The sequence below is a fragment of the Vombatus ursinus genome, unplaced genomic scaffold (assembly GCF_900497805.2).
Source record: "Vombatus ursinus unplaced genomic scaffold, bare-nosed wombat genome assembly UNPS02014775.1, whole genome shotgun sequence".
NCBI lineage: Eukaryota > Metazoa > Chordata > Mammalia > Diprotodontia > Vombatidae > Vombatus > Vombatus ursinus.
In genome coordinates, this window is record NW_020954553.1 from 8,624,342 (window position 1) to 8,639,930 (window position 15,589).

The 15,589-nt window shown below is 52.0% G+C and overlaps 1 protein-coding gene across 5 annotated transcripts in view; it reads left to right on the plus strand.

Annotated features, from left to right (window-relative positions):
* Nucleotides 1-15,589, plus strand: part of COL16A1 (collagen type XVI alpha 1 chain) — a 77,048-nt gene that overhangs the window by 17,206 nt on the left and 44,253 nt on the right. For all 5 annotated transcript variants that reach the window (XM_027864515.1, XM_027864512.1, XM_027864516.1 and 2 more), the window contains exons 20-37: nt 232-270; nt 2,449-2,493; nt 2,635-2,670; nt 2,898-3,008; nt 4,642-4,680; nt 5,042-5,077; nt 8,608-8,709; nt 9,057-9,101; nt 9,245-9,280; nt 9,529-9,573; nt 10,256-10,372; nt 10,583-10,618; nt 11,193-11,300; nt 12,193-12,315; nt 13,392-13,445; nt 13,717-13,758; nt 14,249-14,284; nt 14,371-14,424. In XM_027864515.1, the coding sequence (XP_027720316.1) occupies nt 232-270; nt 2,449-2,493; nt 2,635-2,670; nt 2,898-3,008; nt 4,642-4,680; nt 5,042-5,077; nt 8,608-8,709; nt 9,057-9,101; nt 9,245-9,280; nt 9,529-9,573; nt 10,256-10,372; nt 10,583-10,618; nt 11,193-11,300; nt 12,193-12,315; nt 13,392-13,445; nt 13,717-13,758; nt 14,249-14,284; nt 14,371-14,424 (1,104 nt within the window). The remainder of the gene's footprint in view (nt 1-231; nt 271-2,448; nt 2,494-2,634; nt 2,671-2,897; nt 3,009-4,641; nt 4,681-5,041; nt 5,078-8,607; nt 8,710-9,056; nt 9,102-9,244; nt 9,281-9,528; nt 9,574-10,255; nt 10,373-10,582; nt 10,619-11,192; nt 11,301-12,192; nt 12,316-13,391; nt 13,446-13,716; nt 13,759-14,248; nt 14,285-14,370; nt 14,425-15,589) is intronic.

The window sequence follows — 15,589 nt, forward strand, 5'->3', positions numbered from 1 at the left end:
TACCTCAGAGACCCCAGTTCTGAGGGGGAGACACAGCTCTGCCCTCAGGGGCCCCCAATCTGAGGGATAGGTGTACCCCTGACCTCAGGAATCCTCAGACTGAGAAGGTGTCACAGCTCCTGTCTGGGCGAGATACTGCAGCCCCCTCAGGAGGAGAGGTCCAAAGGTGAAGAGAGGAGAAAGGGCTTTTGAAGGGAGGTTGCTGAGTCTGATTTCTGCCTCTGCCTACAGGGGGACCCTGGTGGCCCAGCTGGTCCAAAAGGAGACAAGGTAAACTCGGGGAGCTTCGGGGCTAAGCCGGCCACAGCTGGACATGGGAGGGAAAGGGCTGAAGAGGTTTTATGGAAACCCCAGACAGGCTTCTCAGTCCCCGCCCCCAGCCCGTCTCCCTCCCAGGAAAGAGGCCAAGCCTTAGCCAGACTCCAACTCAGGAGTCTGGAGATTAATCTGTAATAAGCTGGAGAAAATGGATTTTTTTCATTTTCTTCTCCTCCCAGCTTCCGGCGCCTTTCAGCTCCCCCAGGTCCCTGGCTCCCTTCACAGTCACAAAGCCTTGCCTAGTATGCAGGGCGCTGTAGGGGGGATGTGTTCAGGGCCCTAGAAGGGCCAATTTAGCCCCAACCAGCTCATTCTGGGCCCTGACCCCAAGTTGCTTCATGCAATAATGAAGGCTCCCCCTTCTCAGTCTTTCCATCCCTATCAAAAGGGTGTCTGACCCTGTGACAAGTGGCTGCCTTTGGGCCTCACCCAGAGCCTCCGATCCTGCTGTAGGAAGCAAGGACAAGAGGGAAATTTGAGTTAGAGAGATGATGATGAGTGTTATTACAATCAATAAGAGCTGGCTTTTGTACAGACAGCTTTACCAGCATCGTCTCACGGAAACATCGCACAATCTTTGCCAGTGGGGCAGAGATTATTCTCCCCGTTTTCCAGATGTGGAAACCAGGGTCCAGGGAGTAGAGGTGACCTTCCCAAGGTCACACATCTGGTGTGAGTCAGGGACTTCAGACCCATCATCCTTTCCACTCTGACGCAGAGTTGGGGAGGCCACAAGTCACATCAATCAATCAACAATCAGTATGAATTTATTAAATGCCAGGCCCTGAGCTAAGCAGCGGGGCTACAAAAGCAAAAGCAGGCCCCGCCCTCAGGGAGCTTACATTTGAATGGGGGAGATGACATGTTTAAATGGGAACATGCAATAGATAGCAGGTAACTTAGAGGGGCTGAAACTGGCAGCTGGGAAAGGATGAATGGCACCCTGGGAAGGATGTACCAGGAATAAAGTGTATTTGGCCAGAGCCAGATGGAAGAGTCAGGAGCCCTGGAATCAAGTGCTGGCCCTCATACTCCCTAGCAGATGAGGCAGACCCGAGTGGTGGATACGAGTGCCTGACTTCAGAGTCAGGAAGACCTGACTTCAGATCCTGCCTCGGTTAGCTGAGTGACCCTGGGCAAGTCACTTCTCCTCTGTGTTTGTTTCCTCCTCTGCAAAATGAGGGGGTTGAACTTGGTGGCCGCCAAGGTCTCTTCCAGCTCTAAATCTACGATCCTCTGAACTGTGTGATCCTAAGACTTCACCTCACCAAGCCTTACTTTCCTTATCTGTACAATGGGCGCAATGCTAAATTACACTCCTAACTTCCCTGGGCTGTTGTGAGAAAAGAGTTGGGTTCGTTTTAAAGGGTTAAAGACATGTGACCTGTTGTTGTTCAGTCATTTAAGTCACGTCCAACTCTTTGTGACCCCACTTGGGGTTTTCTTGGCAAAGATACTGGAGCGGTTTGCCATTTCTCCCCAGTTCATTTTACAGATGAGGAAACTGAGACAAATAGGGTTAAGTAACTTGCCCAGGATCACACAGCTAGTAAGTTCCTGAGGTCGAATTTGAACTCAGGTCTTCCTGACTCCAGGCCTGGCGCTCTATGCACTGCGTCACCTTGCTGTCCTATTGTTATTCATGAGAAGAACAACATACATATACATATACACATACATATACATGCATATGTATGTGTGTGTGCATGTATGTCTATATAATGTCCCTTACTATTAATATTATCTGATATCCCTTGGGCTGTAGCCGGGATTGAGAGAAGAACTTGCCACAAGGGAAGGGTGCTTGCTAAGGGAGTGGGGAGGAAGGGGCTGAGGAAGTGAACTCCCCCTGGGGCCGCTGCATCGAGGAGGACTCCCTGGAAGAGGAGGTCCAGATCCCTGGCAAGTATTCGGCACAGTGGAAAGAACCTTGGACCAGGAATCAGGAGGCTTGGATTTTGGTCCCATCTCTGCCCTTGACTGGCCATGTATCCTTGGGTAAACCATTCACCCTCTCTGGACCTCAGTTTTCCCATCTGTATAATGGGGAGAGTTGGACATGGTGATCTGTGGCTCTCCTCTCATATTCCTCCTACACATTAACCCTTTGCCTCTGGCTGTTCTCTGCAGGGAAGCTCTGGGTCTCCAGGGAAGGACGGTCCAGGAGGAAAGCCTGTGAGTATTTCCTGGAAGGGCTTAGAAGGCGAGCTCTAGCTATGGGTAGAGCTGTAGATCTACCCTCTTGGGCTCCTCTTCCAACCATGCCACCTCCCTCCTCATGGGCCTCCTGCTCATTGATGTTTTTTTTTCCAATAGGGGAAACCAGGGATACCAGGGCTGAAAGGAGAAAAGGTGAGGTCTGGATGGAAGGTGTCAGGGCTGAGGGTCCCCCTGGGTGCTGTCTGTCCATTGCAGGGACCAGGACTCCTGGGTTCTCACATCTCCCTTGGGGGAGCTACTGAGCCTGGGCTTGGTGGAGAAGAAGGTTGGGCAGGGCTAGTGATTATAGGAATTAAATGCGGCAGGTCTAGAGCTGGCCTGGGTCCAGGATTCCCTTCACAGTTTCTTTCCTCCCACAGGGTGACCCCTGTGAAGTGTGTCCCATACTGCCCGAGGGGCTCCAGAATTTCGTGGGACTGCCAGGAAAACCGGGCCCAAAGGGGGAGCCGGGAGAGCCTGGCAAGCTCCAGGTGGGTTGGCAGTTGTTGGGCAGAGTAGAGGGCACGCAGATACTCACAGACGTGACCATTTACACAGAGTGGCCTCTGAAAGTTAACATTTTTGTGTCTGGGGCAGAATGGATTTGGGGTTAGGTTTATCTAGGTATGGCCACTAGGGGGAGGAAGTGAGCCTCAGGCTACTGAGGTTTTGCATCTGCTAAATGGTGAAGAGCCCCTCCCCAGCTCCGGTCCCTACCTTGTCCCTGGCCAGGACATGATCATCACTATGGTGGGGATGGGCAGAGGAGGAAGGGTACTCCAGAACAGTGAATTAGCACCCTCTAAACTTTGCACCCTGGGACAAAACTCAGGTGGCCGTTCCTGGTTACAGTTCTGGGTGGCTTAGAAGGCTTAGGAGGGTCATGTGCCTCCATTAGTCCCCAAGTGTATCACAATAGACTAGTGGGGGCTATGTTCCTCCATTTCTCCTATAGACATGTCCGCCTATCTCCATGCTCTCTCACTTTCCCTAAGCCATAGATTAAAGTATGGATTAGTGGGACCATACACTCCTATTTATTCCTTATGGGTACCCCCATATTCTAAGACCACTGATATGGGGGAGCCACAGCCTCTCCCTGAGCAAAGCCATAATGTGGGCAACAGAGACCAGATGTCCCCATCATTCCTGATGGGCAGCACCTCTGATGAGGGGTGATCTGAAGGGCCCATCATCTCTCACTGTCCATGGGCAAAATCATGGATCATTGTGTGGGCCTGTTGGAGCCATATGCCCTGGTTTTCCCTATGGGTACCACCACTGGTGGGCACGGTCCAGAGAGGCCATGTTCTCTCTCTTTTCAAGATCCCTGATGTGGAGGGGGTGGGCCCAGGGGGTCCTTGTACTCTCCATGTACAATGGCAGAGCTATAGACTACCCTGGGGGCTAGTAGGCCGTGTGTCCCCACTATTCCCAATGGGCAAGACCACAGATGAGACTGGAGAGGGGCCACATCCATAGACATAATGCTATGTTATAGTGTAGGCTCCTGGGACCATTTGCCGTCACTCAGTCGTTTTTCAGTCCTGTCCAACTCTTCATGACCCCATTTGGGGTTTTCTTAGCAGAGATACTGGGGTGGTTCGCTACATCCTTCTCCAAGTGGGACAACGTGCCTCTGTTATTCAAAATGAGCCAGACCAGTGGCGCGGGGTGGCCTACAAAGGCCACAGCTCCTCAACCCCCATGGGCAGAACCATAGGTTACAGAGCCGAGCCCCACCAACGACAGGCTTCCTAGAAGGTCCGCAGCCTCTCCCTCTCCAGGGGCAGAGCCATAGATCACCGAGCCGGCTAGAGGGGCCAGGTGTCCCTTTTATTCCCTAGGGGGCGGGACCATAGAGTTGGCGCTGGCCCTCCTGGCGTCTCCGTGGCAACGACCCCGCCCTCCAGCGTCTCCGTAGCAACGGCCCCCTGCGCTAGGGAGGCGGCTGCTGCGGTGCGGTGCGGGCAGGATGCCCTTCGGGGGTGCCGGGGTGGAGCCGGCTCTCTTCGTAGGCCGGGGCAGACGGGCGGGGCGAGGCCGGGAGGAAGGGAGGGAGGCCGGGGTGATGGGGGGCCGTCAGACCAACCTGCCCTTACCCCAGCCTGGCCTCTTTTTCAGGATTACCTGGGCGGCACTATGGGGCGGAAGGGCGACCGGGTAGGTATTGGGGGGCCTGGGGCAGGCAAGGCGGGACCCCGGCTTCAGTCCGTGTGGGAGCCTGGGTCTGGGTGCAGATCCTAACTTGCCACTGTCACTGGGGGATTCGGGGCAGATCACTCCCCCCGCCCTCAACTCGGGCGTCAGTTTCCTCATCTGAAAAAACAAGGGGGTTGTACCAGCTGACCCAGTCTGTCCTTTGAATAGCCCCAAAAGGTGGAGAACCAGCTCTCACTCCCACTGCAGTGCCATACAGGAGGTGTTGACAGAGACCTTCCCCTCCCCTCCCCCTTGTCTGGTGTCTGGGGGTTCTGAACCTTGCCCCATTCCCCAACCAAAGCCCCCTCTTGTCTCTGGGCAGGGAGAACCTGGCATCAGTGGAATGAAAGGTGAAAAGGTAAGTGGGACCTCCCACCCCTGTAATTCCACACAGTAAAACAAATGATCTCAGCATAGGTCACCCCACCCGCTGATCACCTACTTATCTTTGCAAATTTGAAAGTGCTCTATATAAAGCCCATCCCAATCTGGCTCCAACCTGGCTTTCTAAATTGATTTCTCATTACTCCTCACACACTCTTCAGTCCTCACTCCCTCCACTATACCAGCTGCTGTGTGTTCCAGCCACTCTGGCCTCCCTGCTGCTCCTGTGCCCATGCCTGCCACCACCTCTGCCTTAGAGAATTCCTAACTCCTTTGAAGGCTCAGCTCAGGCGCAACCCCTCCTTGTTAGTACTCTGCCCCTCACCCCCAGTTTCTTTGCATTTCCTTCTGTGCATGTTTTATTGACTATGTACACATTGTCCTCCTCCTCCCTCCCAGTAGAATATAAGCCACCTGAGGACAGGCACTGTGTCTTTGTCTCCCTAGCACATCTTAACTGACTGACTGTGTGACCCTGGGCAAATTACCCAGCCTCTCTGTGTTTTTAGCAACTTCCTGAGGCTCTTAGTTGCAGAAAAGAAGCTGAATTCCTTATACTAGTAAAATCACAAGGCCAGCCTCCATCCTTGGCACTGTGTGACTAGAATCTAGTAGGTGCTTTAGAAAGGTTTACTAAATTGGGGCAGCTAGGTGGCGCAGTGGATAGAGCTCTGGCCTTGGAGTCAGCTCAGACCAAACACATGACACTTACTAGCTGTGTGACCCTGGGCAAGTCACTTAACCCCAATTGCCTAAAAATTTAAAAAAAGGGAAAGGTTTACTAAATTGAATTAAGTGCTTGTTGTATGCCAGTCCCGGCGGCTGGCACTGTGGGTAGAGTTCTAGACTTAGTCAAGAAGACCTAAGTTCAAATTCTGCCTGTGCAGGTGACCTTGAGTAGATCATTAAATGATTCTGAGCCTCAGACAACTAATTGCTAGGACTTTTCTACGAAGGCTTAGATGGGTAGTTATGTAATTGGGGGTGGGGGGATTTGCACATTGAGATTAATGAAATCACAGATATTAGAGGCATTTGCCATTAGAAAGATAGACATAATACAGTTTCTGCATTCAAGATGCTTATGATAAAGTGTCACAAATAACTATGATACAAGCAGCAGGAGGTAAGGGCAGCAGAACTCTGGTAAGGGCAAAGGACTCTGGGAACGTTCTGGAGGGAGAAATCACTTTTTCCTGTGGAGTGGGGCTAGAAGGGAAAGTTGGGCAAAGCTCCATGGAGCAGTTGATATCTGAAGTGGACTATGAAGAAGGGAGGGAATATCAGCAGACTGAGATGGGGAGAGTTCATTTCAGCCACAAAGTCACAGAGCCGGGAGAGATGGGACAAAAGTGGGGAATTGAGAGGGTTTGATAGGGCTGACACAGGGAGCATGGATATGCGACTGAGAAGTTTTGGATGGGAGTCACATGGCCAGGGCAGAGCATGTTCATTCAAGTCACCCGTGCAGAATGCATTAGAGATGTTGGCAGAAAGGCCAGCTGGGATGCTACTGCAGTCATCCAGGTGGGAAGGAATAATGGCAGCCAGAGGCCTCATATGTGGCAAGAAGTATTGTGGTGGCAGAATCTGGAGGACTTAGCAACTCCTTGGCTAGGGGACGGGGGTGGAGTGAGGAAGAAGGAAGAGTCAAAGATGATTGACAGGGTCCTAAGTCAGGCTTATTGGAAGGATAGTGGTGCCATGTACATAAATAGGGCAGCTAGGTGGCATAGCGGATAGAGTCTGGAGTGAGGAAGACTCATCTTCCAAGTTCAAATCCGGCCTCAGACACTTCCTAGCTGTGTGACCCTGGGCAAGTCACTTCACTTTGTCTACCTCAGTTTCCTCATCTGTAAAATGAACTAGAGAAGGAAATGGCAAACCGCTCCAGTATCCTTGCCAAGAAAGCCCCAAATGGAGTCACAAAGAGTCGGACATGACTGAAAAATGACTGAACAACAATAACAAAGTGCATAAATAAGGAAGCTGGGGAGAGCGGGCAGCTTTAGGAGAAAAGGTGACATGTTCTGTTTTAGATTCGTTCAGTTTGGGGTGCCAACCTTGCCATCGAGGGGAAGCAATCCCATAGGCATTTGTGTATGAGAGACTAGAGCCAGAGTAAGAGGGAGGGAAATCGAGGCTGGAGACATAAATTGGGAGGCATTCTGCATAGACGTGCTTATTGAAGCAGTGGGAGTGGGTAAGACCGGCCAGGGAGAGAGTGAAGAAAGATCAGAGCCTTAAGGGAAGATGATGCAGGGGAACCGTGATCAGTGTCATGGAAGCCAGAGGAGGAAAGGGTATCAAAGTGGAAGGAGTAATCCACAATATCAGCTGCTTCAGAAAGGTCAGGGAGAATGAAGATTGAGGAAAAGGTTAATAGATTGGGTTAGTAGGTCAGTGATGAGCTTAGAAAGAAGAGGATTAGTGGGGGTGCAGAAGCCAGATAATAGAGGGGTTGAGTGAAGAGGGTGAGAAAGTAGGAGCCATGAACCTAGATAATACTTTGTGAGGTCTGGCAGTGAAGGAGGAATGGTCTCTATTGGAGGACTTCATGGAGATAATATTTGTAAAGTGCTTAGCACAGTGCCTGGCACACAGTAAGTGCTTAATAAATGCTCATTCCCTTCCCTTCCCTTCTTTCCCCCTCCCCGCTTTGGCCCTGTTTTGCTTAACATTTTTCGATGACTTAGATCAGGGCATAGATGCCGTCCGGACAAATGCTGATAGGAACAACTAAGATGGTAGATGGTGATTCAGAATCTAGGAGGATCCGTATGAGCCAGGACAATAAACTAGATTAATAATATGGAATTTTATGAGGACAAATGTAAAGATCTATACTTGGGTTTAAAAAAATCAATTCACTGGTACTAGATAGAGGAGGCCTGGCTAGATGACAGTTCATATGTAGAAGATCTGGGCTGCTGTGAACACAGGTGAGTCAGGAATGAGACGAAGCCACCAAACGTTAAATTAGAGGAAGAACATTGACGAGTTGCAGTTCACCCTCTGACCAGCAGCCAGGCTTGGAGAGGGAAGTGGGCAACACAAATCCATTGGAGAAACTGAGGGTGTTTAGTTTAGAGAAGGGGAGGGCTGAAGGCTACCGAAAAGACTAAAGAATAGATTTATCATGCTTAGTTCCAGAGGACAGAACTGGGAGCAGGGGGTAGAAATTACATGGGCAGATTTAGGCTTGGTGTAAGAAAGATCTACCAATAAGAGCTCTCCAAAAAGTGGAATAAGCTGCCCCTAGAGGCCAAGAGATCTCCATCACTGGGGTCATTAAGGGCAGATTGGATGACCTTTCATTGGAGATGTTGTGGTGGGGATTCCTGCTCAGGTACCCATTAGACTGGGTGCTCCTTGGTGTCCCCATCAGCTCTGAGATTCTGTGATTCTTCCAGAGGGTGATAGCCTAAGAAAGGGGCAGGGTCAAGGGAAGGACTCTGGGGAGGGTGGAGTGACCCTCTGTTCCCCCTTGGGCTTTCTTTCTAGGGGGAGCCATGTCTGTCCTGCAGCCCAGGCGTAGGTGCTCAGAACTTGCTGGGGATCAAGGGAGAAGTGACCTTCCCAGGTTTTGGACTGCCTGGCCCCCCAGTGAGTGACCCTACCCTCAGACCTGTGGAATTCCCCATTAATCCCAAATCTTGGCCTTGGTATCTGGGCAAGCCAGGAGTCCCATGATCTTAGACTCCTTCCCTCAACCAGTGTGAGAGGCCTCCTCTATGAGACTATTTGGTCTTCATCCCAGCACTACGTCTGGCTTAATATATGACCCTGGCTGAGTCAACCCCATCTTGGGCCTCAGTTTTCTCATCTGGCACATGAGCAGACTTCTCTTCCCTCCAAGGAGTTGGGGTGACTGCCATTCCCCACTTCAGGTCCAGGGATGTTTCTCATCAGGGTGAAGAACCTTCTAATTTCTTACTTTGGTGTATTTTCAGGGGAAAGCTGGGGCACCAGGCCCAACAGGAATTAAGGGAGAGAAGGTAAGTGCTGAGGAGAGATTGGGGAGAAGCTGAAAGTGTGACTGGGGGTGGAGGGAGAGCTGAAGATGCAGGTCTTAAATGATGTCACTAGGGAACTCAGAACCCTTGCCTCAGTCCCATTTTAACTCTGCTTTCCTTCTCAGGGTAATTTTGGTGAGATGGGGCCAGTTGGCCAACCGGTGAGTGGGTCACAACTGCCAGGGATGGGATAGGCAGTGTCATGGAGTCCAAAACCAGCTGCCTTCTCCTAGAGTAGAGGAGAGGGAAGATGGAGGAGGGAGAAGGCAAGGGGCAGAGGGAAAGAGAGACGGAGGAAGAAGGAGCAGGGGGACCTTGACAACCCTGTGGTAGACTAGAGGGCCCTGAGTTTGGGGTCTGGGATACCTGTTGGCACCTCTGTTGGTCTCTCACAGTCTATCTCTCATAGGGGACTCCTGGAGCCATGGGACCAGCTGGCATTAAAGGGGAAAAGGTGAGGCTGGAAGTTACTGATGAGGGAGGGAGGAGGATAGAGCCCGGACAGTTCACACAGTGTTTCTGTGTATAGGACATAGTTGGGGAGCAGGGTAGAGAAGGAGGAGAGTGATATCTGTGTAACTTTGGGCAAACCCTTAGCCTTTCTGGGCCTCATTTTCTTCATCTGTAAAATCAGGGGTTGGTCTCTAAGATCCTTTCCAGTTCTATATCCTATGACCACCTCCCCTCCCAGGACCTTCCCCAGCAAGCAGCCAATGGGGCACAGTCTGGTGTAGGGGCTGCTGTGCTGCCCTGGAGTCAGAAACACCTAAGTCCCAATCCTGATTCTGATGCTTACGAGCTGTGTGACCTTGGACAATTTACCTGCCCTCTCTTGACTCCTTTTTCTTCCTGGGGATAATAATAACTGTAGGACCTACTTCACACACTTGCTATGAGGCTCAGATGGGATTTTAAATATATGCACACGTCATATACAGATTATTATTATAGCCTTCCTCAATTCCAGATTCCAAACCCTAGGGTAAAGAATTTGACCTGGCTTGTCCAGAGCATCTGTCCAGGATATGCCAAGCTTGGGATGAAGAGGGGCCTCTGGGAAGTGGGACTGGGCTGGAGTGGGCCTTGGGGAGGTATCTCCCCTTCCCACTTAACCTTGTGTCCCTACCTGCTGCCAGGGGGAGCCATGTGAGCAGTGCCCTTCCATGTCAGAGACTTATAATGGGGCCCTCCCTGGACCCCCCGGCGAGAAAGGGGAACCAGGACAACCTGGTAGTGGCCAGCCTGGGAAGCCGGTGAGTCTGTGCCCTCTGTGCCTGGGAGGGAGGGAGCTTATAGGGGATGGCACCCCCTATAGGCGTTCCAGAGGACTTTGAAACTTGGAGGGGCCAGGGGATAGTGACTCAGCAGGACCCTCGGTGCCACTGGGATCCCTGGGGGGTGGAGACTCCTGGAGAGGACTGATGTCAGCCTCTCTCCTTTCCTGTGTGCCTTTTCTTCTTTAGGGTAAAGCAGGGGACCCTGGATTGAAGGGGCAGAAGGTGAGAAGGGGGGCTTTGTGGGTGTATTGTTGTATGGAAGGGCAAGGGACAGTTTCTAGTGGGACAGAGTTGGTGGAAGAAAGGATACTGGATTGGGAGTCAGAGGACACAGGTTTAAATCCTGGCTCTGATACTTATTACCATTATGCTTTGAGGGAAGCCCCTGCCCCGGTCTGGCCTTTAGTTTTCTTATCTGTAATATGAGGAATGCTCTTTCATTCATTCATTCATTCGTTCATTCATTCATTCATTCTAAGGTCACTTCTAGCTGTAAATCCAATGATCCTAGGAAGTCTGGTTCCTACACATCAACACCCACACCCACACCCACACTCACACACACACACACACACACACACACACACACACACACACAGGGCTTGGCACAGGGATCCACCTCTTTTTCACCTTCTCTGCCCTGCCCTATCTCCCTGTTTCTGGCCCCTGAGGGTGCTAAGTTCAGCCCTACTCTCACCCCTGGAGGGGGACCTTCTCCACCTTCTCTAGGGAATGTTCTCAAGCCCCACATGGCTGCCTTCCCCTCCCCATGCCTGTCTACTCTAATCTCACACAGGGTGATGCAGGGAGCCCAGGAGACCCTGGGAAGCCAGGCACCGAGGGACAGCCAGGGCTGTCAGGACAACCTGGGATCAGGGGTCGCCCAGGGCCCAAAGGAGAAAAAGTAAGTGCTGGACATCAACACCTTCCCCTCCCGGTGGCCCAGCAGGCAGGGGAGGCCTGGCCCTCCCACCAGCCATCACCCAGGGCCTCTCTGGGGTGCCAGCTGCCTCCCGGAGATGCATGCATTGGGCCTGGGTGCCAGTCACTCTCAATCATGCCAATTATCTATAACCAGGGGCCTTAAGAGAGCTCAGAGCCTGAGCAAAATCAGGAAGTAAATGAAATGAGACAGAGGGTCAGAAATCAAAGGCTGCTGGGCCTTGGGCTTTGCTCTCAGAGAGCTGCCAGAAACAGGTTTGGGAGGAGGGCACCACAGAGCCAGGAGGCCGGGTAGGTAGGAGTCCTAGCTCTGAGAGCTCTCAGCTAGGCCAGCGTGGGGCTACCAGCTACTGACTCCACCCCCATCCCCCAGCTTCAACTTCTTCCTCTGAAAATCCAGAGAGATGCTTAGACAGTCTGCTTCTCCAGGTGGTTGTAGAGAGAGGCCTGGAAGCTGCCAAGCACTAGAGCCCTGGGGATCATGCCTAGGAGTGACCATATTGGGTGCTGCCGAGGAGGGGACGGCTAATACAGGAGGGGAGCACTCACTGGCTTTGGGGTGAGAGGATCTTGGCCCACATCTTGGCTCTGGCACCACCTGGGTGACTGTGGGTCATCACCTAACTTTCCTGGACCCAGGTTTCCTCATCTACAAAATCATGGAGCTGGATAGCAAAGGTGCTAGGTGGCTTTAAATGCTACCATCCTCTTGAATGTGGGGAGGACCATTGTAAGTCTCCTAGGCCTGTTGGTCCTACTAGCACATGGGCGTAGAGGGGCAGACAAGGCCCCCTGAGCCTGGACAGGGCTCAGCCCCCTCTGCCTGACTGCCCATCTGCCCCATCTCTGCCCAGGGAGATGCCTGTGATGCCTGCCCCACACTGCAGGGGGAGTTTGCAGATGTCGTTGGAATTCCTGGGAAACCTGGTGCCAAGGGAGACCAGGGTCCCGAGGGCGTGGGCCGGCCTGGCAAAGCGGTGAGTCCTCATTGTCCTTTTGTCCCCTTCCCTGTGGCATAGTCACCTAGGGTGGCTTCCGGCCCTGGCCCTGATCTGTTTACCACTTTTATCAATTGCTCGTTTGAAAACATACGTGGCATGTCTATCAAACTGGATATGATACAATCTGGGAGGAGAAGCTAACACAATAGATGAGGATGAAAGCCAGATCTAGAAAGATGTGGATGAGCAGGAATTATGATCTGCGGCTAATAAGATGAAATATAACACGGCTAAATGTAAAGTCCTATTCTTGGATTCAGGAAATCAGCTCCACAAGTACAGGATGGGAGAGGCATGGCTAGACAACAGTTCATCTGAAAAAGATGTGGGAGTTTTAGTGGACCACAAGTTCAGCATGAGCTGACAGCATGACATGGCAGGCGACGTTAATCAAAGCCTATGTCCAGCACAAGGGAGGCGACGGTGCCACATGCATCAGACCACACGCAGGCAGAATGTCGATTTCAGTTCCTGGCCCCCATTTTAGGGAGGATATTGACAAGCTGTAGGGTGTGTGTCCAGCATATGAACCCACATAAGGAGGGGACCTGAGGAGAGGAGTGGTTGATGGGACTGAGCATATTTAGCTGGGACAGGGGAAGGCTTGCAGGGAGCCTGTCTGCTGTGGTCAAACCCAAGAAGGATAGTTTGGGCAGAGAGCATGGGTGGGGGCAGCAGATGCTTAGCGTTGTCTCCAAATGGGATGGGATCCTTCCAAAACCAGGATGATATTGCTCGCTCTATCTCCTGGGCTTGGAGTGAAGTGTTTTATGCATGTGTTTCGTTGTTCGTGATTAGTTATGAATAATAATGAGTGAGGCCCCATGGCCCAGTGACTGACCTTGGACTCTGCTCCTGGCACCTGTGAGCCGTGCGGCCCCGAGCAAATCTCTCCCTCCTGGAGGTCTTCAGGCTGGAACCGGGTGCCTGCTTATTGGGTGTATTGTATGGGGGGGATGGGGCAGTCCTGTTCTTGTATGGGTTGTGCTAGATGGCTCCTACTGTCGCTACCAGCTCTGTGATGACCCCCTCCCACCATGTGTGTCTTTCAGGGACAGCCCGGCCTGCCCGGTATGCAAGGACCCCCCGGGCTGAAAGGTTTACAGGTAATAGGGAGGGGAGGGGGACAGATGGGGCAAAGAGGGAGAGAATAAGTAAGGAGGAAAAGAAGGCCAGGATGAGATGAGGGAGGCCGAGGAGAGCTACCAGGGAAGAGGCCAAGAGGAATGGTGCAGAGAAAAGGACAAGAAGGAATATGGAGGGATGAGGGAGCTGGACAAGAAGGAAGAAAGGAAGGGGGATGGGGTCCAGGGAGAGAAGTACAAGGGGGCAGACGGCGGATCGTCAGAGACCAGAGTTTCTTGTCCTCCTCTTCAGGGTGAGCCAGGGCCTCCGGGGCTGTCGGTCCAAGGTCCTCCGGTGAGTTCCTCTTCCCCATCCCAGCCCACTTCCTGCCAACCCTTGGCCCTTGCCCCGGGCCGGAGTCCCAGACAGAAACCTGACCACCATGGCTTCTCAGGGACAGAGCCCTGGGATGGTTGGAGCCAGAGCCCTGGTTTCCAGGCTTGGCTCTGCCTCATCTCTGCCTGGGCCTCTGGGAATTCTGCTGAATTAAGGTTAGGAGAGATAGCCTCAAGTGGCAGCTTTAGTGCAATGAAAAAATTGCCTGGATTTAGGGTCCAAAGGGCTGGGCTCAAACCCCATCTGTGCCACTTAGTACCCCAGTGAGTTGGGCAAGTCATCGAACCTTTCTTCATCTATATAATGAAGGAGGCTAGACTCACTGGCCTGTAAGGTCCCTTTGGCTCTAAATCTCTGATCCTGGCTAAGATGTTGGCCAGCCAGCAGTCCATATGTCAGGGTGCACTGGGGCCTTCTCCTGTTATAATCCATGCTCTCTGATCCACAGGGAGAGACAGGCGATCGGGGTTTGCCCGGCACCATGGTACGTCTGTCCCCTGGGCTGTAAGGGTGACTGGGAGGGGAGGGGCCCCTTGTAGAGGTATAGTGTGATGGTCTTTCTTTCTCCAGGGACCTCCAGGACCTCGGGGACCACCAGGCTTTGTTGGTGAGAAAGGTGCCAAGGTGAGCCAATGACCAATGCTCTGAGAGTTACTTACTGGCTGGGAGGCCTTGGACAAGGCATTTCCCATCTCCTGCCTCAGTTTCTTCATCTGTAAAGTGAAGAGGGGGACTGAGTTATCTTTAAGATTCCTTCCTGCTCTATTAGGACCTATGTCCTGAGAGCCCCTTGTTGACGATGCGATTTTGGGCGAGTGGCTTAATTGGGATAATAATGTTTGCACTGGTGTTTTTTTGAGGAGAGCATCTTCTAAATGTGTTTTTAATATTATTGATAGTTAAAGAGACAGCATGGCACAGTGGACAGTGGGCTGTCCTTGGATTTGAGAAGACAGGGGTTCAAGCCTCACTCCTAGCACATATCTGGGCAAATTGCTTAACCTCTCAGTGCCCCCTGGCAACTCTCTGAGATGCTGAACTACAGATGAATTGGTGCTCTGGTTTCCACACTGATGTAATCACAAGAGGTCTGGACTAATAATAATAATAATAATACCTCATTAAAGTAATAATTAAAGGTTATTGTTATTAATGATTGATTATTAATCAATAACCGTTCCCTCTACCAAAGCCCTCCTGGTTTCAGCATGGAGGTAACCTTGGATCTGGAGGATTGGTTATACCAGTAGAGCCAGAAGGCCACCTTCAGCCCCGGGTTTCATGACAGGTTTTCCATGTCTTCTGTTCAAGGACCAGAGAGCCTCATTGCCAGCTTAGGTTCAGGGGGATGAGCTATTTTGGCCGTTGCAGAGAGGGTGTAGTTGGTGTGGGTGGAGGGGGATGCCCGCCAGGACAAATCTATAGATCCTCAACTGATAGAAGCCGAGGCAGTCTGGGAGCTTTGTCCCTGGTAGAAAATCCTCCTGGGGGCAGTCACTGGTGCACATGCTCTGACAGTGGCAGCCAGGGCAGATGGCATGGGAGCACAGTGGCTCCCAGGAGAGGGGCATACGCCTGGGGCGACAGCGTCCACGATTGCACGCCTCATTAGATGTTGCTTACTTATGTCGCTTCAATGGTGTGGGAGCAGATTGTGGCTTGGCTCTCCCTGCCATAGGAGGGAGGGGGAAGGAAAGGAGGGAGGGAGGGAGGGAGGAAGGAAGAGAAAGAAAGAGAGAGGGAGGAAGGAGAAAGAAAGAGGAAGGAAAGGAGGAAGAAAGAAGGGGGG